Source organism: Nicrophorus vespilloides, unplaced genomic scaffold (assembly GCF_001412225.1).
Source record: "Nicrophorus vespilloides isolate i.1.1-1 unplaced genomic scaffold, Nicve_v1.0, whole genome shotgun sequence".
Classification (NCBI taxonomy): domain Eukaryota; kingdom Metazoa; phylum Arthropoda; class Insecta; order Coleoptera; family Silphidae; genus Nicrophorus; species Nicrophorus vespilloides.
This window is the reverse complement of record NW_017099841.1, coordinates 28,937-53,534: the sequence shown is the minus strand read 5'-3', so window position 1 is coordinate 53,534 and position 24,598 is coordinate 28,937. Positions and strand designations below refer to the sequence as shown.

Sequence of the window (24,598 nt, the reverse complement as noted above, 5' to 3'; positions counted from 1 at the left end):
AATGTTTAATAATAATAATTAAACTTATTTGGATCAAAACAAACTCGGTTAAAAGTAGTCAAGCAGTCGTGGATACAAATATAAATAGTGCGAAAACGTTAAAACAATAAAAACTATTTCAAAGGATAAAGTAATTTTTTTTATTATTTGGCGCTTTTATATTTGATGGTACTTGTGGCGCCGTGTTATCTGCTCTCCATGTACTAAGGAACGCCACCGCAGTGGCTGCACAACAGATTTCTCATATGACTTGGGGGTCGTAGATCAAAAGTTTGAGAAACACTGATGTACATAATAAATTTCTTTGAATAAACGTTACACATAATGATCGTACTTTACATTAATATCTATGGGAAATATCGAGGTTCCAGTATAATTAAAAAATAAACAAATACATTGCATACTTGTTATTGGCAATAAGTGCCATGCTATATGTATTCCTTAATACAGTGGTCCCCAACCTCCGGTCCGTGGATCAAATGGTACCGGGCCGCACAAACCCCCAGATGAAACCGTCTTGTTGTAAAGAAACAAGCTCATGGTTCTCATTGATTTAGCGTTCTAGTGAGTTGAAATGTTAAATCACGTACTCCCTCAGCGGGCCGTGCTAAAATTATCAAACGTAGACCGGTCCGCGGCGATAAAAAGGTTGGAGAGCATTGCCTTAATACATTCATCTCTTCTCGCAGGTATATATTTTAATAAAAAGTATGTTTACAATGAAAAAAGTCTTTTTTTCAATAAACAATATTTTCAATTAATAATGGGCACTAGTCACTCATCCAAATACATATTCTATTTAGTCTTGTAATTTGAAGTATCCAATAAACTCCACTTAATGTGTTCTTCTAAAATTGTAAAATATTCTATTACTCAAGACAAACTGTGGCTCGTGAGCCGCATGCGGCTCTTCAAGAGTGGCACGGTTAGAACAAAACTTATTATTGAAATTGGAATGACGAGGTTATTATGAAATAATTAATTGACTAAAGTATGTACTGTTGAACATTAGACTGAATAGATTTAAGAATAATTAAACTATTTGGCAGAAAGTTTTAAAAATGTTTATTAATTTACTCTAATGATATAACTTAAAACATTGATTCATACTGGAAGGCATGGACTAGTGCAGTTTAACAGGAATGTAATTTTCATAAGAGAGACGCCAAGATTAGACTTGGTAACATAAAGATTGGAAACCACTGACTTAAAGTAATAACATAAATATACTATATTTTTTATTTACTCATATATATATAACGAAATAAAGATTTTCATTTGCGAATTTTATTTTGTTTAAATTTTCTATGTAAAAATTGTTTTATATCATTTCAATTGTTTCAATAGTAACAAATAAAAGACTAATTAAAAATTTGGTCCAATAAATTACATTATGATCTAACTGCCATGGAATATCCAATAATTCAAAGAAAATAAAGGTATGTAAAAACACGCAAAGTCAAATGTAAGAACTAAAATTATTTTATAGTTTTCTTAAAATCATCATGTAACTAAAAACTATTGTACATTTCTATTCTGAATGTGTATTTTTCGATACAAATGTGCAATTGTTACATTTTTATTAATCGAATGCATTGTAATTACAAAATTATTTGAACTTTTTAATAACCCACGGGTATTTTATACTAAATGCCAATTAAGATGAATATAGAAGTTATGCATAAAAACGACCTTTATTTTAGTTCAAAATAGGTAAGATATAATAATTTGTATACCAATTTGCTAATCCATTGTATTCCTTTTCAGTTACAATTATTACTAGTCTACAATTTTATTCTGCCGATAAGAACATTCTTTGTAGTCCGTCCATCATTTGTACATCACTTCATATATTCGATCATGAAATCTGACTACCATCTCTACTATTAATCTAACATTCTTTCTGGCTTCTTTATTGTCTATACAAAAATAGAATTTTCTTGTAGACATCCACAATTTCACCATAGGTACGATCATAAACAAACTCCAATAACAACGACATATATGCTCAAATTGTAAACAATCCACATCGATTAATTTCTAACATTAATTCAGCAGTTAAAATGAACATAAAAATCAAATATTATTAAATCCATATAAGTTCATTATAAAATAACTGCCACAATTATAATTTCGAACTAGTTTTCATATTTTTAGTATTGAAAGGAATCAAGTTGAAACAGGTTTATCAATAAAATTGGTACCTTACCGTTTTATTCAAAATGTGTCTGTATCACACAAACAATTGGATTTTTCTTTTCATAGATTATCTTAAAGTAAAATAAATAACGATAATATATATGTACGTCTATATATATTTCATTCTCCTCAGATTATTTACTGATATTTCGCAATTCACGTGGAAAAACTGCACTTTTCTCCGTGTTGTTCATTCGCTTTTAATTTATTATTTTAAATTTTTACATATTACAAATGTCTAACAATAAATTCAGTAATAAATTACACAATGTATCTTCCTAAATTGCGTTCTTTTTTCAAGTACACCAGATTTGCTAAGTATCGTAATTTACTTTTATTAATTCTTGTTTCTTCATCTTTTGTTAATTGTAATCGTTCCGACGCGGCTTCAGCGAAAAAATATTGAGTATAGAAAATTAGTATAATCAAACGTAAAGCAAATTCTTTAAAAATACATGTTTTTAAACCAGATAATAAAATAATAATAATATGTTTAATAGCACAACCAACTAAAAAAAAAATAATAAAAAAACAGAAACCCTCGAGACGTGTGTGTGTAATTACTACATGTTTGCGTGTATGTATTATTTGCCATTATTTCGGGAAGCCGCGTACGCACAAACCCTCTTTTTTTCTATTATATAAAGTATAAAAATTAAAATTACATTCTTAAGTATTACATTATATAACTTCTGTACGGCAGTGCACCCACCTACTAAATTTTTCATTTATTTTCGCTTTATATTAAAATAAAATTTTATATCACTTAAGGTACGCGCATCTTATTTTTTTTTTTATTATGATTTTTTTTTGTAGTTTCAATCTCCTCAAACAAAATTAAAGAAAATAAGAATATTTGAGGCTGTTCTTGTTTTCTAATACTGACACCACTGCCGGCACTAAACTCGACAACAAATAAAAACCGTGAGAGAGGCATCACAGTCGATATTATATAAATTCATTTTATGCTTTATATCGTTTACCACACACGAAAAAATGAAGAAATTCATAATTACAATAAACTTAAGGTCCATTCGCACACATTTTTCTTTTAAACGGCCGGTATATGTCAGTGGGGGCACAGCTCAGATCTATTTTACAGCGGCCGCCGGCACCGGAGCTGGGGCACTGTTGTTAATTTGTGATGAGCTCTGTTGTTGTGGTTGCTGCTGCTGCTGCTGTTGTTGAGGATTGTTCATCCTCAAGCTAAGGTCGCCGCTGCTGCCAGGAATTACTCCCATTCCTTGCTGATTCCTCTGTTGCTGTTGTCCTCCGCCCTGTCTGTAGCCTCCACGATAGCCGCCTCTATAACTTCCACCTCTATAACCTCCTCGTCCACGGTACCTGTTGTAAAAGAAACAAAGAGCATTGCTTTAGTGCATCTCGGTTATCCTGGTAAGGATTCGAACTTACCCGCCGCGCCTTGCTGAAGCCACGCCGAAAGTCTCAGAATTCAATTTACGTTCTGTGCGCCAGTCAGTCCTTTGCGATCGTCCTTTGGAACGCTCGACGGCCTCGCAGGAGATATTGTCGAAGAATGACTTAGCCTTATCATAGTACATTACATCAGCATCCTCTTCCAGTTCATTTTCACCAGCTCCAGTTTCGTTACCGGAGTCGTCCTTCTTGTCGCTATCATGCGTTACTGTTGTCGTCGCTGCACCGTTCATCTCCACCTTGCCATCTTCTAGCTTTGTCTAAACAACATCAATTAAAAAACAATAATTAACACAATTACACTCAACTATTACTAGTTATGAAAATAGATATTAAGATCAAATAAAATTTTATTCTGGATTCTAATCATATTATACTTCTCAAAAATAAACAATAGTCCCGATTTCAGAACGCAATACTGTAAAAATATTTGGAAAGTATCGCATGGTAAGTAACATGACCTTCAGATAAAAAATATATTTCCAGTTATAACAAACAATTATTAATATTATGTTTAAAATAAGTTATATTAAACACCAGCTTATCTATTACCGACAACGGTAATTAAAATTCAAAATGCAAAATAAGTACTTATAAAAAATTCTGTTTAAAGCGCAATATATTTTTTACGTATTATAAAATATCATGTTTACTTGTACGTTACTCGATAGAACAGCGTAATTTGAAAGTATGAAAGAGTAGAAAACTTACTAAAACATACTACTTTTGTCGTCTTCTGAAGAATATCTATTATAATAATCCTATTGAATGGTATTGTCTAAGAATAATCACAAACATATCACAATGAATTTGAATATATTGTTTTTATTAAATCCTTGAAGAAATAAATGCAATTGACAGCCAGAATTACATAATATTTATATAAGCAGCATGTATAGAAAAAAAAACTAATTGTTATTTTCATGGATGTTATCTGAAGTAGTATGTTGATTTAGTGATATACCTATAATGCCAGGACTTGGCGAGAGAGTTGCATTTATATAAAATTATATCAGTGAATTTAAATTTATTACTTTGATAAACGAAAAATATGTTTTAATAAAAATAATTGGTTAATACTGAATTAGCACACAAAATGTTTAGTACCCATTATTTTAAGATCTTAATAAATGAATAGTTGATTTAATAAACCAGTAATTTCATATATATACACAGAATTAAAGAAAATCTGTGAATATCATAGTATTTAATGTAAAGCATGCTGTATAAAAAAACCTTACCTTTCCAAATTTTCCACAAAGTTCCTCAAATTGACTGTTGGCTTGTTCAAAATCATATTCGCTGTCAAATTTAATCTTAGGTTTGCCAGCAGCACCTTGTTGATTCTGGCGATTATGAGGTTGAGGTTTGAAGCCTCCGTTACCCATCGGTCCCCCGAAACCACCACCGGGTCCACCTCGTGGCCTTCCCCGAGCCCTCTGTCGCATCGGACCTCTTTGTACCCAATTACCTTGCCTTTGCATATGAATACCCTGATTGTTAGGGTGAAACTGTTGTTGTTGCTGTTGGTTTCGATGCTGCTAAATAACACAAGAACATAATTAATATCAAATACCATACATTAGTTTTTCTTGTTTAAATACATATTATGTATAAATTCAGAAGCGCATATTTTTCCCAGCCTCGACCGCGTCTGTCGAACACAGATTAAAGCCAAGGCTGCCCTAATACATGTTATTTGGGATTCAGGACCCCTGCGCGTATCATCATTATAACCTTATATTGTATTATTAATTAATTAAAGAAGTCTAGTTCTTACCAGTTGCGTTTCCCCACGAGAATCCCTACGATCTTTATTCCTCGGTGGTTGAATTGGTCTGACAATCTTCTTGTCATCTTTTTTTCCACCAGCCTGTGTACCTTGGTCAGCAGTTGGAGACTTCCTTAAACTGGCTGGTGTCGTGCTCCTTGATCCTCCACTAATCAAATCTAAAACCGAAGCTAAACACTGAGTCCCAAAGTAATCCAACATATTGTAGTCAAGAAATTACTCTTATGACTAGAGTATATAGCAGACTCTTGATAATACAGTTCAATCAGTACACAATTTTGCCTTGCACCATTCTCCCCAGTGTTAGGTCACAAACTTAAATGATACCCACTAAAATATAATTATTGACTAAAAAGTAAATAAGTGCTATGGATACACAATATTTGCAAAACGAAATGAACTATAGAAGAAAAATAGTTGGAAAATGTGAGGACTAAGAGCAAACTAATTTTAATATTGAAATAATAGTTGACTAGAATTGGATTTGCCATTTAAAAGACAAGCTTCTTGTTAACCCAAATGCATTAAACACAAATAAAACCAATATAAGTACTGTCTTGATATAATTCAATTGCGCCTTTTATACTTAGAAATAAGCATATGTAATTGCGTGATTTTATTATAAGTTTATAATATGACGTTTTAAATTGCCGATTAGAGACGATTTAAAGTATTATTATAAGACATAAATCCATTCAGATTACTTTTTCAATAGGTGCATTAATCCCAATTATTCAAGAGTCTTCTATATTTTTCAAATCTTGTGGCTTAAATAATGTGATAATTTCTTGACAACTGTCTTTAAAATACACTAAGTGGAGTCTATATCAGAAGTCAGTCATATAACCAATCACTGATCTACATGGTTAAGTTACAAACAATCTCATGCTAAACATACATATGATGAATTTGATATAAGGATATTGGAAACCTATTGGGTAATATAAAAATACCTACACTACCTACCAAATACTTGTACATGTATCAAGAAAATATAGAATTAATATAATCTTGAACTTGTACCTGTTGGAGTTGGGAAATTGAAATAACCAATCCTCATGAACAGAATCAGCAAAATAGCAGCAACAGGTAATGAGTAGTTACTAATGTTCGAGCAGCGACAAAGCAAGATGCGAATTAAAGAAAATATAGAAAACATTACCGTGTTTGTCTTTAGACCGAGGTGCGGGGTTCGTCGTTTGCTCCAATACCACGTGATGGTGTTGGGAAAGGTCTTGCGGGGGATGAACAACACCCGTGGGGGGTGGCATATTCAACTCACTTGGCTTATTGTTGATCATGCCTGGGCCTCGCATGCCTGGAGCCAAGGCATCCATAGCGGTGGCGTTCCCATAAGCCCCACCAGCGCCGAACTGACTACTGGGTCCAGCACCTGCACCCATCTGGCCGAGCACGGGATGGGTGAATCCTGGTCCCTGGAATGGTTGTTTCCCCAGGGATGGCGGCACCGACAGTTGCATAATCGCCGGATCATTTGGCATCGCGTTAACATTGTTAACAACGCGAATGTCTTTGATATCTGACCCCCTGAACAATATGTAATCATAGACCTGATTTTGAGGAGGCACTGGGAATGCCGTTTCCCTTTCTTCTGTCCCAAATGACCGGACTGCAAATTTAAAAAAATAAAAGAAGACATTAACATCAATCAAATAAAAAAAATATTTAATTAAATTAGACATAATATAATGAATTAATAAGAAACCTGTTGAATATTCCTAAATAGGCAATCAAAATGATACAAAAAATAAAGCATATTCTACAAATTTTATAAAACAGCCTATTCATTGCACTTTTTTTTTCGATATCTAACAAAAAAAAAAACGTAGTGCACGAAAACTTTCCGGCTAAGGTTAAGTATAGTTTTACCGGCATATCTCGAAATGAACCTTTTTTGGTAACACGTAAACCCACTGCTGACAATAGTGCATTGTTGTGTAATAATAAACAAAGCAATTGTGAAACTTAATTACAGTTTCCTTCTTTGGGGGGTCGCCTGTCTGTGCAATAGCGGCATCAGCCAAACGCAATGAATTTGGCCTAATTACAAATTTCGCTATTCAGGCTATCCTAAATGATGAAATTACTGTTTTTTGGGTCATCTTTTAGAATTGTAGTTAATATGAAAATTTCCTTACCGGACGCAAGAGCGATGGTGCATTGTTGAGGATCAACGGTAAAAAGGTGTCCCTCATATCTTATATCCGCCTTCGATATTAGGCTTATCTTGGAGCCTAGCTCCGGCATTCCTCCACTCATGATGATTCCAGCTTTCGTTTCGAAGGATTGATGAGATACTAACGGATTCAATTCCACAACTAAACAACTCAAAAGACAGGTACGCGTCCAAAACCGATACACAATGACGATGGCGTTCCCCCAGAAACAGCTGGAAGAAGTGACGTACAATCATAAATACCAACCGAAACATGAAACTAAACACTTTTTTATTTCTATAAACTAACAATTTTTGGTTCAAACACACTTTAGAAATGATAACAAACATGAATTATCCTTCTGAATTACGTTGATACATAAATAAAACTTAATTTAATAACGAAATTTTCATACAGAATCTCATACACGGTTGGCCAACCTGTATTTCATACATACCAACCACTATATGGAATGAATCAACCATAATTGTTGTTTCGCATTTTATGTTAACTTCTTTCGTTTTTTAATTTATTTCTTCATTATTCTTGAAACTAGTGAGTAGTCTACGCTGAAATAAGAGTAATATACTATAATGATGTAACAGTTGTTTTTTTTTGACATTTGAACTTGAGACTTTGTTTTCGTCTGTGTCAACAACCCATGTTCAAAGGAAATGTCAAAATTGTAAATATTTTAAACAAATAATAATATAATATAAATAAAATGATATTGGACACGTAACCAATTAGTAAAAAAAACAGTCCAATCAATAACATGCCCTCGTCGGAAGTTGCTTCTTCGCCTGAAGTATATTCATCATGGGTAATATTTTTTTGTTTAATCAATTATTCTATTATTCAGTATCTAACTGATGATTTCAGGTGGGTTTAATATATGTGTTCAATTTAATTGTTGGAACTGGAGCCCTAACTTTGCCCTCAGTGTTTGCACAAGCTGGGTGGTTACTTAGTACTTTACTGATTATTGCACTGGCATTCATTGGATATGTCACTGTTACATTCATTATTGAAACTATGGCATGTGCCAATGCCACAATACAAGTTAAGAAGTTGCAATCACATAAAATTGATGGGGTAATATATATTAGTAGTGTTTATATACTTAAACAAATATTGCTTTATAGGAAAGTGAAGCAGCTGTGGACTCTGAAACTGATGAAGAAGAAGTAACAAATGAGGAAACAGCAATTATGGGGAATCGAAATTTGAGGAGGTACTACAGTTTAAATTACCAAGTTGAGTTGGGTGAAATGGCAGGCTTATATTTTAATCGAGTTGGTCAAATACTCTTCTACATATCATTGTGCATATACTTATATGGTGATTTAGCAATTTATGCAGCAGCTGTATCTAAATCTCTTTGTGATTTGGTCTGCCCCAATAACAGAAGTATCAGTAATTCAACAGAGGATTTTGATATTGAATGCTTTCATGAGAGCATTACCAAAATAGATCTGTATAGAATATTTGTTGGAGTTTTTGCTCTGTTGATTGGACCATTTACATACTTCAATGTTCAGAAAACCAAGTACTTCCAATTGGCCACTACTTCCATGCGCTGGTGCGCTTTTACAATAATGATCGTTTTGGCGGCGGTGAGTTTGATACAATTCGGTCCCAAGGGATATCCACCCATGATGAATTTCAATGGTGTTCCGGCTTTAATCGGTGCAAGTGTTTACAGTTTCATGTGCCACCATTCGTTGCCCGGATTGGTTGCGCCATTCAGTGAGAAACGGTATGTCCTACGACAATTGGGACTAGATTACATTCTCATATGTTCGTTTTATATACTTCTATCATTGACTGGTATATTTGCTTTCAACAAATTATTCGATCTGTATACGCTTAACTTCGTACCAAATGGAGACAATCCAACAAACTTTTTCATGCAACTGATTCAGTACTTCCTCGGAATGTTTCCCATTTTTACATTGTCCACCAGCTTCCCAATCATTGCCATAACGTTGCAAAACAATCTGAAAACATTGTTCCTCGATCCTAACAAGATGGATTCGTATAGTTTCGTTTTGAAACGCCTTACATTCCCGACATTAGCTGTAGCGCCGCCCATTTTCGTGGCTGTTTCCACCCACAACCTGAGTTCATTGGTTGAATTTACCGGGTCGTACGCAGGAGCGTGCGTTCAATACGTTGTACCAGCATTTCTTGTCTATCAAGCTAGAAAACATTGTAAAAGAGACATTGGAACTGCCACAAATAAATACGCGAGTCCTTTCAAAAGTTCGCTCTGGGTGTATTTTGTCATCTGTTGGTCCCTGGTTTGTTCTATTTTGGTTACACTAAATTTATTCGCCGAATTTTAAAGGTAATCAACATTACCTTTTAATTTTGGTACTTTAACCAAATCAATATAGTCTTTCATATATTTTAATTTTAAGAGAATTTAATTTGTAATAAGTAAGTGAGAAGTATAGCACAATAACGTGTATATTATAATGAGGGATTATTCTCGACTGACAAGTTATTAAATGGAAATACTGACTACAACGTCTATATATTTTTAAAAATGTCGATGTAAGCAAAGTGTTGAATGGTATTACAAGTATATTTTAATAATTGTATACAAATGTTATTTTAATTATTTGGACACTAAAAAACTAACAATAAATTTAATGGCAAATGTGATGTAACATATTTAATAGGAATAAAAATATAATATATATCAATGAAGCAATCTCTATTCAATTCAATTCCCAAATGTGCTAATATATTCAAGAAATGTTCTATATCAATGTTTATTATTGAGCCAAAAAGAAATATTATTCTATTCAAAACTTTTATAATATATAAACAAAGTAATAGAAATACAGTGGAACCACGCTTAACATATATAAAATACACATAATTTTTTTATGTCCTATAATTTTATTCATAATCTGTTCAGCAATGTGAACATTGAGTAAATTTAAGATCGAGGTTGACAATAGATGGATAATCTTTCCCGGTGGATAGTTACCATTCTGATGATTTGAACATTAATAATTACACTGTTGTCGAGTAGGCCAATAGCCAGAAAATTAGTATATGACTCCTGTTTGTCTTGGTATCTACTACTAAATGTTGCTATTATATCCTCGACCATATCTATATGAAGATCTTCGTGTATTTGTTTATTCCTGACAAACCATGTAGCCCTAATAATATTTCTTAGGCATTTTGATTTGAAGCTTTTTATAATTTGTATGTTCGATTTACTGGCCGCACCCCACAATTGGATACCATACGTCCATACTAGTTTCAGTATTACTTTGTATATGAGTAATTTATATTCTACTGATAATTCTGACCTTTTCCCTAGAAGCCAGTAGAGTTTTCTAAACTTTATTTCTAATTGCTACCTCTCAGCCTGAATGTGATCAAAAATACACACAAGTTTTAATAGTGATGTATCAGTAGCGGAATTTCTCATCGTCACTCGTTATGCTCGTTGATTCGCTTAACGAGTGATTCTTACAATTAATTTTGCTCGTTAAGCGATGTTCCACTGTTTTCGAAACACCCATGATAGAAAAACTAACATGTTATATAAATATTTGTGTCATGGGAAAGACTATCTGTATATACAATATGTTGATTATCCTACCAGGCTCTCCCATATCGCCCTTTTGCTGATATAATCAAACTGGATGGGGGTGGTGAAGAAATATTATATGCATAGATCAGGGGTGCCCAACCGAAATCGTTTGGTGGTCCAAATGAAACATTTATATGTGGGCCATACATATAAGAGAAATAAAAAGAAGAACTTATTCAAAATATTCTATTACCTTATATCTTTTTCATCATATTAATTGGTATCATATCATTGTTGTACGAATACCAAAATTAAAAATATAGAAAGCTAAAAACTTTAAAATAGCAGCCCATGGGTCGCGGGTTGGCCACGTCTGGCAAAGACTACACTGCAGAGTATTAGAATAAATATTGTTAATATTATTATTTTATATATGTGTTATAATGTTTAAATATTTGTTTGAGAATTACATCTGCTTGTGTTGTTGAAACCAATTTTATTTTCGCCGCATTTATCTATTAATATAACTTAAATATTAATAAAAACATATTTGTTAATTGCTTGGAATTTTATGAGAAATTTTCTGAATTTAAATTATTTGGCGCTTATACTTATGGCGCCTCGAATGCCGATGTACTATAGAATCGGTGACTGCGCCACCGCAGTAGCCATTGGTCTTGAAGTTGTGAATTGTATTAAATGTTTTGAGGTTATGCATATGGTACATGCTGTGTTCATCATTCGTAAAAAAACGTCTTAGTGATTGTGAATGGTAAATTATTAAAAATGGCTCAAAACGGTGAGAATGTTGAATATTTGCGGCGTATGCTTCTTGAAGCTGATGGTAGCCCAGACAGTGAGAAGGAGATAGAAGAAGTATTGCTTGATATCAAAGACTCACATTACTGGCTAACATTGAAGGAACATAATTATTGTAATAGTAATTTGAAGAGACATTTTGAAACAAAATCAGAAGTAGACAGGGAAAAATTCTTCCGGTTTGCTATCTCTTGCATATCTACCTTTGTCCAAGCCAATTTCACAGGGCCTCCAATTAATGATGAAACAGATCATTTTTTATGCAATAACCAAGATTTGCAAAATGTTGATTTTAGAAAACTGTTAGCTGTCAGTAATGAGGAGATAAATATAAATACAAAGTATCCATCTCTATTGATTGCTAGTCAAGTTGTGTTTAAAACTTGTGAATTAATACCAACCCTTAACTTATGGTGGCAATGGAGAGGCCTCTTGGTTCACCAGAGAATCCTAGAGGAATTAAGTCCAGCCTTGCTATCTAATGCTGAAAATATACAAAAAGATATGCGTGACTTGCACCTAACAGGTAAGTTTGAAATAATATGCATTTCTTACATATTTGAGTATTTACTTCTATTTTTTTCTTCTTTCTTTTGAATACTAGAATCTGGAAATCTGGGTATTTTAATGAACATTGAACAAGCACAGCTATTTGGAAAATTTAGGAGTATAGCTAAAGTAGATCAACATATCAAAGCAGCTGCAAAATCTTTGGGATTAAAACATGAATTAATTGGTAAAATGGGCAAAAGAACAAAGCATCAAGAAAATGATATACCTCAGCTAAGTTTGAAAGTGGAATTGGAGAGAAGAGAAGGTCTTAGTAGACACTTGGTCACTAAAAATGAGGGTCCCATAAATGTGGCTCTGAATGATGATGTACGTTTGGAAACTGTTGAATTTGCTGATAAAAATGAAGCACCAGAGCTCAGTGACTTAGAACAAAAACTGCTGCTTTTAGTTGCACAACATATGATCATGTCTAAACCACAAGATGATTTATATTTTGAAGAGCTGAAGCCTTTTATTGATACAGTCCTCAGCCAGAATAATACTTGGTGTGTAGCTGCGTATACCCTGCAGTTGCGTTGCAATTTGGAGGCTAAACATAATAGGACTATTGAACGATGTCTAATCCAGTGCGAAGAAGTGCTAAATTCAGTGAAGAAAGAAAATCCGCCTGTCATAAGAAGGATTACCGGTTGTTATAATACCAGCTTAAATCCAATCTGGATGGTAGAAGAAACGTATGCTCACTTAATGTTAAATTTGGGATTGATTAAGGCGAGTTTGGAAGTTTACATGAAACTGCAACTCTGGGAAGAAGTTATTGTCTGTTATACGATTCTTAAAATGCGTCACAAGGCGACCGAAATTATCAAGAAGCAGTTGAACATTCGTCCTACAGTCAAATTATATTGTTTGCTAGGTATGCTTACCATATTGTTAATTCGTATACAAGAAATAATAATAAATATTCCGTTTTAGGCGATGCAACTGATGATTTAAGTTGCTATGCTAAAGCTTGGGAGTTTTCAAAGAGACGCAGCCACAGGGCGCAAAGGCACTGGGGCTTGTATTATTTCATTAGGAAGAAGTATGCAGAGTGCATTCCACATTTCGAAAAATCGGTAAGTATAAATCCGCTCCAGGCCATAGTTTGGCTTCGTTTGGGCTTTGCTGCGTTGGAAACCCAGAATTGGCAGATCGCTGCAACGGCTTACCGCAGATACACAACACTGGAGCCGGATGGTTTCGAAGCTTGGAACAACCTGGCACAAGCTTATATCCGACTCGGAAATAAGAGAAGTGCGCATCATGCTCTGCAAGACGCCCTGAGATGTAACTTTGATAACTGGAAAGTGTGGGAGAACTTTTTGGTGGTCAGTGCCGACATTGACAACTACTCGGACGTGATTCGGTCGTACCACAAACTGCTCGATCTTAAGGGCAAATATACAAATATCGATGTTTTAAAAGTTTTGGTTTATGGAGTCTGCAACGAAAACAATGCAGGAGATAAAGCGCTCATGAAGAAAACCCGCGAGTTGCTGGGAAGAGCAACTTCAATATTTCCTGGTGATGGTATCCTTTGGGAACTATACGCTTGCGTAGCACCTATTCTTATGCTAAAGATTCAAAGGCTTCAGAGGGCATTGAGGGGATTTACCCAAGGAAGTTGGACAAATGATATCGAAGTTTGCAAGCATGTCCTTTATATCTGCCTAAAGTTAGGAGAAGCCGTTATGGATGACTCCATCTCATCGAAAGATACCATTGTAAACTCTGTTAAGTTGAATATCAACGCAATAATACCAGTGGTGAAAGTCATAGATAATGCCGAAATATTAGTTCTTTTGCAAGAAGTCGTCAATGTGGTAACGAAAATAATGAAGAAGATGCATTCTTAATCTCTTTTTTTTATTTCATATATTATAATATATATATATTAAGAATTATATTTTGTAAGAAATAAGAAATAAAAAACTTTATTACTTGTTTCATTCAGGGAGTTATTCTTTTCGGATCACGTGGGAACATCGAAGTTTTCCTGATGTTGTCCAATCCCAAGTACAACATTACCACGCGCTCCATACCGATTCCGCCGCCAGCGTGCGGTGGGCATCCAAATTTGAAAGCATCAATGTATGCCGCGATTTTCGTCAAATCTATATAGAATAGAAATTAACATTAATTATTGAAATTACATTATTCTTGATCTTTGAAAAATTAATAAATACTTTTAAAAGAAATTTACCTATTCCATGATGTTTTGCCCTTTCTGTCAACAGGACCGGATCGTGGATCCTCTGAGCACCGCTTATAATTTCTTCTCCCCTCATAAACATGTCATATGAGTTGGAAGCAATCTTGTTGTTGGGGTCAGGCATGGTATAGAAGGGTCTCACCGCCAATGGGTATTTGTCCAGAATATAAAAGTCGGTGTCATATTTGGCTTTTACAAGTCTACCTAAGAGTTTTTCAGCCGGAGTGCTCAAATCATCTTCTTCGCCTACTTCAACGCCAGCTTCGCCGAGCAGTTTTCTGGCATCATTGAACTGCAGAACTAGTGGAGGCTCGAGGAAGGTGAATGGCTCAACGTTGTATTGCTGACGAACAATTTCAATTTCTTTAGAATAATTGTCTCTCAAACCTTTGAAAATAGAATTGAACAGATCGCCAATAGTCAACATAACTTCATGGTAATGATAATTAAACGCCATTTCCAAGTCTAATCCGACGAATTCAGTTAAATGCCGATGGGTATTTGAGTCTTCGGCTCTGAATACAGCACCAACGGTGTATACTTTCTCAAAATCGGCAGCGATTGCCATTTGCTTATACAACTGTGGACTTTGAGCCAAATAGGCGGATCCTTTGAAGTAGCTCACGGTGAAAACATTGGCTCCGCCTTCAGAAGCAGCGGAAATTATTTTTGGAGTATGAATTTCCGTAAACCCTTTGCCGCTCAATGTATCACGGAACAACTTGCAGACACCAGCTTCCAATCTGAAGATCGCTTGATTCGCTGGTGTTCTAAGGTCTAAGATACGGTTGTCCAATCTTGTATCTTGATTAACACGAATATTTAATCCCTCGTCCTTCAATAGTATTAATAATATTAAAAACAAATCATCATTTTTAGCATGCTGGTTACATTACCTCACTTTTCTCTGGGCGAGCAGCATCTTCAATTTGCAAAGGCAATTGAGGGGCAGAACTGGAGACAACCCAGATCTCTGATGCAATCAATTCAACATCTTGTTGGCTGCATCCTGCAACTCCTGCAGCAACCTCAGATACTTTAGCTTCAACATCAACTATGCTCTCCTTGGTAATGCTAAAATGATTATAATTTTATCTGTTATGTAATCATTTTGATTAGAAATATTTTTTGCATTACCCACTGCTAAATTTAACCATAGACTTGGATATGGATTCAGAGACATTGATTAAAACTTGAACAGTGTGTTCTCGTTGTCTCAATACAATGAAGCATTGCTTTCCCCTAGCCCTAACAGCATGCAATCTAGCTCGCACCCATACTGTTTTACCAGCCAGATTCTTTGCCAATTCCTTGATGTAAATGAAGTTCCTTTGAGGTAAAGTCACATCTGAGCAGATCAATGGGAAATTTCCATATTTGCCAGAGGACACATCAACTAAAATATACATATATGAAAACAATATTCCACATATTCTGATATCTGTACACATACCTTCTTCAACAGCTGGAACTTCAGAGGGTTGATTAGACTTATGTTCTGCTTTCTTGGCAGCTTTTTCTGCCTTCTTAGCCTCCTTTTTGGCTGCCTTCTTACTTTCTTTAACTTCATTTACTGTATCTTGAACCATTTTGCTGAAATAATATAAAATATGTAAATTATAGCAACATGCTTAACCTCACTTCTTTATAATATCTAGTAATAATGAACTACCTATAACTGAAATTCTCTTTCTTTAATATGACTAAAATCTAATTGCACTTGATAAATTTTATTGCATCAGCAATGCTTCTAAAATACAACTAATATTTGTTGTTGGCAAATCTAAATATAGACCAGATTCAACTGAATCACGGATATGCTATAGATAACTCAAGATAAAATTGTTAAGTAAATAAAAAGGTCATTTTTTATTAATAAGACTTACGAAGGCACAACTCAATATTATACAGGTTGGATAAGGAGTTTTCTTTTATTTTTGAAAATTCCTAATTATGCTTAAACCCCAATGCAAGGTTACCAAAGTATAGAAATTAAAATCGATATAACCTAAAACAAGAAATCAAAATTGTTCGTGTAAATTCTTTACGATATTTATTATTAAGTGAATTCCAATTGATTTTTGTACAGAATATTTTATTCATAAGGAAATAAAGCAACGTCTGTGTAATTTCATGTGCAATATATAAATTTATACTATCAGTTTTGCCTGATAATTATTTTAATTTGCGTACTTAAAACTGCTCGTACCATTAGTAACAATACAATCAGCAAAATGAATAGCATTGGTGAAGCTTGCAACGACCTGAAAAAGGAATATGATTCATGTTTTAATACCTGGTTCTCGGAGCACTTTCTAAGAGGGAATACAAATGATTCCATGTGTGCCCCATTATTTAAAGTATACCAAGACTGTGTTAAGGTAGGAACAAAACCAAAATATAAATTGAGTTTAATTAAACTATATAATTTCAGAAAGCAATGAAAGACCATCAAATAGATTTGAAAGAATGTGAAAAAGATCTATTAGGTACTGACCAAGAGAGAAAGGTTCCAAATGCAAAGAGCTGACAAAGCTTAAGTTTCTGATGACCAAGCAGTGTTCAAAGTATGAAAGCTTAGTATTAGTTTTTAATTTTATTGGAAAGAGTTACCTAAATCTATTACAGACATTAACATATATAAAAACAACAAACTTAAATTATTTATTTTCCCGATGCGAATTTAGATAATCCTTCAAGCAAACCAATATAGGCAGACTGTTCAAATGCTGTGCTGTATTCTGATAACTTTTCAACAAATTCGTTGGAAATTCCCTTCTCCTCCAAATAGTTCAACAGCAAATCATATAAGTAAGAGTCTACTACTTCTCCAGAAACAGCATATACATTTTCATTCCACTCTCCATTGTAAATACTGATCTCATCAATGCCAAAGACATCATTGTATCCTTCCTCTTGTTCATTTGGTCCAATAAATGAACAGACAAGACTGACAGTAGTTTCACCACGGATCAAGTCAACTTTGAATGAGGGCTTAGATTTCAATTCTCCCATGTCTGGTTTTTCCATATTTGGATGCATTTCAGCTTCATGATCAGTATCTACTGTATGGTTAACATTGAATCTAATGTTAATGCTGCAAACAAAAGTAATGTAATGAGGATATTAATGATAGTTAATAATAATTTACGTTTCTGCATCTGTTTTCTTAGATAGAGATACCTCAGCACCATTCAACTTAGCCTGGAATCCATCAATTTCTGTTGGAATAGTTTTGGACTTCTGTGCTTTACGTTCAGCTAGAATCTCTTCAGCCAGGAATTCAACCAATTCTCTTTCACCTGCAAATTTTATTGATGTATTTATTAGATCCAATTGGAATAAATTGTCTTTGACTGATTTGTACCTTTGGTATGAACTCCAACTTTGCCACATCCACAGCTGCAAAGCTCAGTGGGTTTATGGAAAGGAGTAACATTGTCGGTGTTGCGGGAACTGCTCATGTACCAGAGATTCCTAGTTAATTGTCTTTGCTGTGTGATGGTGTTGGCGCAAACCACATTCTTGACTGGATGCAAAATACCTCGTAATCCAGTCAAACGAGACGCTACTTTAATAATGTTGTTCATTTTCTTATAGATTTAATTCAGTTCGTCCTTAATTTCTCAATATTAACTTATATTACACCGGCTAAAAAACGTGATTTCGACTAAAGTGAAGTTGTAGCGCGTTAAAATGTGATGTTACGTCATACTTTCAAGATGACCAACCATACACTCCTAACTATGATTTTCAATTGGATCTGATAGTTTTACATGAATCTTGCTTTTAAAAATATTTTAATTATATAAATTAACAGTATGCCTATTCAATATAAAAAGGGAGCCATGAGATGGGCAGCCCTATACATAATTTAGAATATATTATACAGGTACTCCTCACGTCGTTCAGCGAATCGGTCGATAAGCAAGGAGCTTGCGCCGGGAATATATAGGATCGTTCTATAAAAAAATTATGCAGCAAAATTAAAATTTAAGCAGATAGGTCGTAAAGTGAGGAATACCTGTATTGGTAATTTTATAGATAGGTCGTAAAGTACGGAGTACCTGCATTGGTAATTTTATATTTGAAAAATAGTTTGGTTATAGATATCCACTGTTTGTATATTTCCCAAAATGCTGGTTGGAAAGACCTCAATGTTTATAGCTCAAATTGTTTAATTAAATAGAAATCGATTCTTTTATTATTAGTAATATTTAAATGTTATGACTGAACAACTATATTCATTATATCCTCTTTTAATAAATTAAATTTTGTTACAAAATATTGTAATATAATCATTTGCAACTTCACTATCAATACTATTTTTAAATTTCATGCTTTTCTAATAATAGTATTGTGAACTAGAAAAAACTTTATTCTTGACGTTACCAACTTGGTCGGGATTAAATTAGGAACTTTTAAAAACTCATTTTATTCATTTTTATTTTACCTTTTATCATAATTGTATATATATTTTTGAATTCACACATGAAAATATTTATTATTATAAGAAAATAAACACTATCCTGCACTACATGAATAAAAATTATATTAGTTAGCATTACAGTTTGTCATGCATGGCCTAAATATAAATGCTATTTGCATACACGTATGTTAAAACATCAATAATGTGTTTGAAATTCCATAAAGATACATATAGACTGCGCCATTTAACTGAAACATATTTTCGAATAGGAACAAAACAAAACGACAATAATTTAGACTTTTTACAGGATCACATTTTCGTTATTATTTCTTTTATTATTATAACTATTGAATACCAAAAAACTTCAACGATTCAATATTTAAAAGAAAGAATATATGGGCAGTTTAAAAAAAGTTATAAGTTCGGAACCAAAAGACGACGATAAGACAATGCCCTAAGTGCGGGTTGTTTTTATTGTAAATATATTGTATACCCTCTATGTGATTCAGGGTAAATTGTATTTAACATACGGTACTTCGACGTCGTTGCCGATTTCATCGTTGCAGCATAGCTCGAACACCAAAGCCTTCACGTGTGGTTCTAAACGCTTCTTGGATACCTTCTTTACAACCTCGGACATGGGCAAAGCAAGGCGTTCTTGCGCTTTGGCCTTACCCATAAAGAAAGAGTACAGCATGCAAACACCCTGCGACAACATGGTAATTTCTAAACCGTGCTTCTGCTTGAAGTATTCCAAGAATTCGCTCAAAGTCATCTCGCCTTGCACTTCAAATCTATCCCAAAGAGTCCATTCGTTACCGCAGTAGTCCATTTTAGGCGCAGCGATGGGCTCGGAGAAGCCAAAGAACGGCAAAGCTAAATTAATGAAGCCATTTTTAAAGATTTCCAATTTCTTGGTCCCTCTTGCGAGTTTGTACAATTCCAGACAAACTAAGCCAGCGACAACAGAGGTGGTGGTAGCAATAGCGGGAATAATTTTACCAGCAATCAATTTAGACTTATGACGATCGGCTTGCTGTATCTTGTAGTTAGATGCCCTCAAGTTGGAAGCTGCCACGATAAAATCGATATGTAAATTGTTATCGTCGTCCTTTTCGAATTCCAATGGTGTCAATTTCAAATCTCCCAGCTCCGATACTTTTGGAAGAGTTTCTTGCAGTGTCCCAACTTTATCTAAATCTACGTTGGCGCCATTCGTGACGGCCATCTGAGAATCAGTTACTGCAATCTTGACGCCCGATTTTGGAACAAACTCTGGTACATGGACAGCCATAACCATTTCCTTAATCTCATTGCGATTCCTGTTTTGTGGAATGCCGTATACTTCGGCTTTAAGATTAGCTCCTGTGAAGACGTAATCCAAGTGCAATGGATTTTCTACATCAAAAGTGAGTGGCTCGGGGCAACGTTTAGGTCCGGACCAAAATAATTGACCAGTGGATGTTAACTGATCTGGTGGGAAATTGAACAGCAACTGTTTAATTTGATTCGAATATTGTTCCTCCCAATGCAGACGAGCCCACAGTACGCAGTCCTGAACACTTTTCGGGCGATCGTCAACTAATGCGGCCTTGACCGATTCCAAAACTTCGATCGGTTGAACACCTGGCAGCGCAATGGTACGTTCGATGAAAGTAGGGTCTGTTAAATACTGAGATGCATTTTCCGCGGATTGCTTGAAAAGACCCTCAAAATTGTCACGGGCCCACTGCAATGTATGTTCAATAGCGTTAGGGAAGTTCTTCAATGTACAAATAGGTATGCTTTTCTCTGGGGGATCCTGGGATGAGCTGTATGATTCGCTGAGGAATGGAACTACAACTTGCGTATTTCCTTTTGTTCCAAGTGTGCCAGATTCCAATAAAGGTTTCCTGTAGTACACACATCTCCTGTCCATGTAGATACGTGCATCAACGTTGTCCAAAGCATTGGCGACTGCATCCAAGTTCTCGAAGAAAGCATCGTCGTAAACATTTTCAGTTTCGACTCCGACACGATTTTCATGTGCAACAATATTAATGTCAGGATTCATTTTCCTAATTACCTATGACCAATTAAAATACAATATTAGAAACATTATATTACCACATGTTATGGAAATATTCGGTTATACACACTTCAGAAAGACTAATCGGTATTTATCATAAATTATCAATGGTTAGCAATTTCATCATTCAATAAAGATTATAAAAATTAATATTCTTATAGGAAATATCATAAAGTTTATTTACCTTTGCAGCAGTGGCAGACTTGAAGCATTGTACATCATGCGGTCTGAATAAAAATTGTCTGTTCAAGTTAGACTTTTCAATGAGATCCATGTCAGTTACAGTAACCTGGCCACCATCACCACCTAATCCAATCATTGCAAAGTTCTTCAACAATTCACAGCCAATAGCGCCAGCGCCAACAACAAAGTATTTGAGTCCACCTAGAACCATGTAGAATAATAAATTAAATAGTATTAATAAAATATAATTATTAACAAACCAATTTTCTTTTGGAATTCCTTGCCAAAAACAGCAACTTGTCCATCATATCTTGAACCAGTTGGCGCTGCCAATTCTTCTGTGATTTCTGATAAATCTTCAGGCAAACACTCAATAGCATCAAAATACATGTATTGGTAGATTGGATGGAATTTGCCAGAGCATGCTTTCATTACTTCTTGAGCAACAACACCACCAATTGTTGCATTCATTGGGTTTAAGTCTCCAGCACAAACTTTAGCAAAGGTTTCCAATAACTGATTATTGATTTCAGTGTCATTACCACCATCAACAGAGATGGTTTTGGCTAAGGAAATGAATTCTTCTGCATCTGCTATGTTCCATGGTTTTGGCTTTCTGCCATTTTTCTCAATAAACTTGTGTAATGTGTTAAAAGCTATGTGCAGCTGTTGAGGATGATCAAACTTTCCAAAGTCTGTATGTACAAACTCTGGAGTCTTCATAGCTTCTGTGAGTGATTTAAACTGCAGAACCTTTGGCATCTTGACTTGTGTGGCAATGCCTCCACGTTCATATTTAGTGAATTCAGTGGTGTCACCAATGCTAAATGTGTATGGACCCAACACTTTGATTTTAATTGGTTTGCAGTTATTCAATTCAGTCATACCCTGAACTTCTGAGAAAGTAACATGGTCACCATCCTCCATACCATGTCTGGTGTCATCTATGCAAGTGACAATGGCATCCTTATCTGAGGATATATCAGCAATCATAGCTGAAACATTGGATTCACCATTGATATCAACAACTGAGAAAGCTGGTCCAAAATCACAGAAGACTTGAGCAAAGAGGCCTCGGGTATCTGCTATGATCAAAGCAATGTCATTAGCATGAGTGAGTTCACTGAGACGAATCTGTTCAGCAAGGGAACTAGCTGTGAGGACAACCACACGAAACTTTTTGAGAAAGTCTTCAGTGAGGGGGCCTGTATAGGGCTTGGTGGGGACATAGTTGTTGAGTTCTGAGAGATGCTTCAAGCATGCTTCGGCACGGTTCTTGCCGACATCGCTCTCGGACAAGTAGAATTGCGATGACAGGTCAGCGATGGTGCAAACAGCTTCGTCATGCAGAGTGACGGACTTGACGCCGCCAAGAATGACGTTTTTAGCAATTTCCAGCCCGAGGCCACCCAAGCCCGAGATGAGGACGTCACTGGACGCCATCCTCCTCATGGCATCGTGCCCCAGGACATACAATTGTCTGGAATACAGCCCTTCGTCGATGTCGGTCGGCTTCGACGAAGCACCCGCTCCATTGTTCGCCATTTCTGTTGAAGTTGTCTGTGTATCTCCGATCTTCCGTTTCTTGGTTGGGGGATCGACGGAGCTATCTACGATTTCAGCACTAGACATCGGACACACAAGAACTCAGTTTTGAAAAGTTTCTCTTACTCGAATTATCCCTTTTTTACCAACTTTTTATATATTTCACGTATTCTAAATTATCAATCACTTACTCCCAAGCACACCGGGTTAAGCCAAAAACGTACGAACAAAGACGAATTCACCGATGAATATAGCTACTTATAATTTACTACTACCACCATCGAAAGCAAAAATATCACTACACATTTTATCCAATTTGATTCTATTTTCTTATTTTATATTTTCATTTTGAATAGTGATCACAAATAAATGTTATTATTAATAATTAAAGATGATTATTTTAATAATAATATATATTTATATATAAATATATTTTAAAATGGCTTCGAAAATCAATGAAAGGAAACAGTTCCAGAATACGCATGAACAAATTTCATGCATCTAAATTTATCATGAAATAATTGATCAAATCTGTAAACTGTACATCCTTCACTAACTAATAAAATATATTTCATAAATAGCCATAATCGGTATTTTTAATGATATTTGAATACATTTTCATCCATTGAAAGTTACAACATAGAATGTCATACCATATACATTGATAATCCATTAATTTGTAAAAATAGAATTCATTTACCTATATTTACGTGATAGACATTTCACAAAACCGTCAAACTCTTATATACATTATTGAGTTGCAATAAATAGACGACATTCATGCTAATATTCTATTATAATATAATTGTATAAAAATATTATTTTTTTTTATTAGTTTTTAGAAGACATTTATTTCTATTAAGGTTCTTTAAATGTATTAATACAAGAACAATTTATTTTGATTTTTTTTGATAAGAATTTCAGAATGCCATATGATTCAGTTGTTAATCATTATTACCGCATATGTGACATTTTTTTGATATATGCATTAAATAAGTATTTTCTACATATATTTTAATACTTAGATACATAAAATCTAAGCTATTTGATAACGTAATATTAAATAAATAAATTAGTTAAAAGACAAACCTTCTATTCTAACTTTCTAGTTAATATATTAAATAAATTTACAAACAAATGGAGGACTGTAGTCATTCTGCCTTCTTTATAATAGTAATGATGTTATCTATTCTCATTGTATCAAATTATTTCACATTTTTATATGATATTATTATACAATCCTACAAATAAGAGTATAAATAAAGCATTATAAACAAATACAAAATGTTACTAAGCATAATAAAAAATCTAATAAATAAATAAACGAATATATTTTACTTACATAAGCGAAAACGACTGCAATAAGTAATGCAATATTAAATCTCTAAGATAACTTACTTTTTTCTCTCTCTTAACTTTTGCGTTTATATATGCATGTAGAGATAAGGTAGATAACAATGATGTACAACAAAGGAATTAGTGATAATAAAATATAATGCACATGTGGAACTATTAAATTCATTGAATTTATTTCACGCATTTTTTTTGTTCAAGAAATCATTTTACAACCATGGTTCAAAATTACAAACATCTACTATTCACTATAAAACACAAACATCTTAT

At 34.2% G+C, this 24,598-nt stretch overlaps 7 protein-coding genes across 12 annotated transcripts; 3 read left to right on the top strand and 4 right to left on the bottom strand.

Moving 5' to 3' along the window:
* Positions 1-1,624: 1,624 nt before the first annotated feature.
* Positions 1,625-7,856, bottom strand: LOC108565789 (protein LSM14 homolog A). 4 transcript variants are annotated; one of them, XM_017925406.1, is made up of 6 exons: positions 7,588-7,856; positions 6,591-7,058; positions 5,417-5,586; positions 4,878-5,174; positions 3,613-3,896; positions 1,625-3,543 (listed from the first exon to the last, which is right to left on the bottom strand). In XM_017925406.1, the coding sequence occupies exons 1-6, from the start codon at positions 7,706-7,708 to the stop codon at positions 3,291-3,293; spliced, it is 1,593 nt and encodes a 530-aa protein (XP_017780895.1). In that variant the 5' UTR covers positions 7,709-7,856; the 3' UTR covers positions 1,625-3,290. The 4 variants fall into 4 exon arrangements, with proteins under 4 accessions (XP_017780895.1, XP_017780894.1, XP_017780898.1 ...); XM_017925405.1 differs by having other exon boundaries at positions 1,626-3,543; positions 4,878-5,177; XM_017925409.1 differs by having other exon boundaries at positions 1,626-3,543; positions 4,878-5,177; positions 6,711-7,058.
* A 306-nt stretch (positions 7,857-8,162) lies between these two features.
* LOC108565781 (transmembrane protein 104 homolog) lies at positions 8,163-10,261 on the top strand. Its single transcript, XM_017925395.1, has 3 exons — positions 8,163-8,428; positions 8,488-8,700; positions 8,751-10,261. The coding sequence occupies exons 1-3, from the start codon at positions 8,381-8,383 to the stop codon at positions 9,951-9,953; spliced, it is 1,464 nt and encodes a 487-aa protein (XP_017780884.1). The 5' UTR covers positions 8,163-8,380; the 3' UTR covers positions 9,954-10,261.
* Positions 10,262-11,798: 1,537 nt separating this feature from the next.
* LOC108565783 (tetratricopeptide repeat protein 27) lies at positions 11,799-14,432 on the top strand. Its single transcript, XM_017925398.1, has 3 exons — positions 11,799-12,509; positions 12,588-13,412; positions 13,472-14,432. Exons 1-3 carry the CDS (start codon positions 11,951-11,953, stop codon positions 14,392-14,394), a joined length of 2,307 nt encoding a protein of 768 aa, XP_017780887.1. The 5' UTR covers positions 11,799-11,950; the 3' UTR covers positions 14,395-14,432.
* Positions 14,433-14,462: 30 nt separating this feature from the next.
* On the bottom strand, positions 14,463-16,726 carry LOC108565784 (aspartate--tRNA ligase, cytoplasmic). Of its 2 annotated transcripts, none has more exons than XM_017925399.1 (6): positions 16,637-16,726; positions 16,204-16,343; positions 15,888-16,146; positions 15,647-15,824; positions 14,742-15,585; positions 14,463-14,652 (listed from the first exon to the last, which is right to left on the bottom strand). In XM_017925399.1, exons 2-6 carry the CDS (start codon positions 16,337-16,339, stop codon positions 14,489-14,491), a joined length of 1,581 nt encoding a protein of 526 aa, XP_017780888.1. In that variant the 5' UTR covers positions 16,340-16,343; positions 16,637-16,726; the 3' UTR covers positions 14,463-14,488. The 2 variants fall into 2 exon arrangements, with proteins under 2 accessions (XP_017780888.1, XP_017780889.1); XM_017925400.1 differs by lacking the exon at positions 16,637-16,726 and adding an exon at positions 16,423-16,563.
* A 107-nt stretch (positions 16,727-16,833) lies between these two features.
* LOC108565786 (TP53-regulated inhibitor of apoptosis 1-like) lies at positions 16,834-17,456 on the top strand. Its single transcript, XM_017925402.1, has 3 exons — positions 16,834-17,131; positions 17,185-17,317; positions 17,379-17,456. The coding sequence occupies exons 1-2, from the start codon at positions 16,985-16,987 to the stop codon at positions 17,278-17,280; spliced, it is 243 nt and encodes an 80-aa protein (XP_017780891.1). The 5' UTR covers positions 16,834-16,984; the 3' UTR covers positions 17,281-17,317; positions 17,379-17,456.
* LOC108565785 (complement component 1 Q subcomponent-binding protein, mitochondrial) lies at positions 17,327-18,476 on the bottom strand. The gene is made up of 3 exons (XM_017925401.1): positions 18,118-18,476; positions 17,902-18,052; positions 17,327-17,847 (listed from the first exon to the last, which is right to left on the bottom strand). The coding sequence occupies exons 1-3, from the start codon at positions 18,338-18,340 to the stop codon at positions 17,415-17,417; spliced, it is 807 nt and encodes a 268-aa protein (XP_017780890.1). The 5' UTR covers positions 18,341-18,476; the 3' UTR covers positions 17,327-17,414.
* A 784-nt stretch (positions 18,477-19,260) lies between these two features.
* On the bottom strand, positions 19,261-23,245 carry LOC108565788 (ubiquitin-like modifier-activating enzyme 1). Of its 2 annotated transcripts, XM_017925404.1 has the most exons (4): positions 23,102-23,245; positions 21,691-23,040; positions 21,432-21,631; positions 19,261-21,244 (listed from the first exon to the last, which is right to left on the bottom strand). In XM_017925404.1, the coding sequence occupies exons 2-4, from the start codon at positions 22,973-22,975 to the stop codon at positions 19,685-19,687; spliced, it is 3,045 nt and encodes a 1,014-aa protein (XP_017780893.1). In that variant the 5' UTR covers positions 22,976-23,040; positions 23,102-23,245; the 3' UTR covers positions 19,261-19,684. The 2 variants fall into 2 exon arrangements, with proteins under 2 accessions (XP_017780893.1, XP_017780892.1); XM_017925403.1 differs by having other exon boundaries at positions 21,691-23,245.
* Between the last annotated feature and the right edge of the window lie 1,353 nt (positions 23,246-24,598).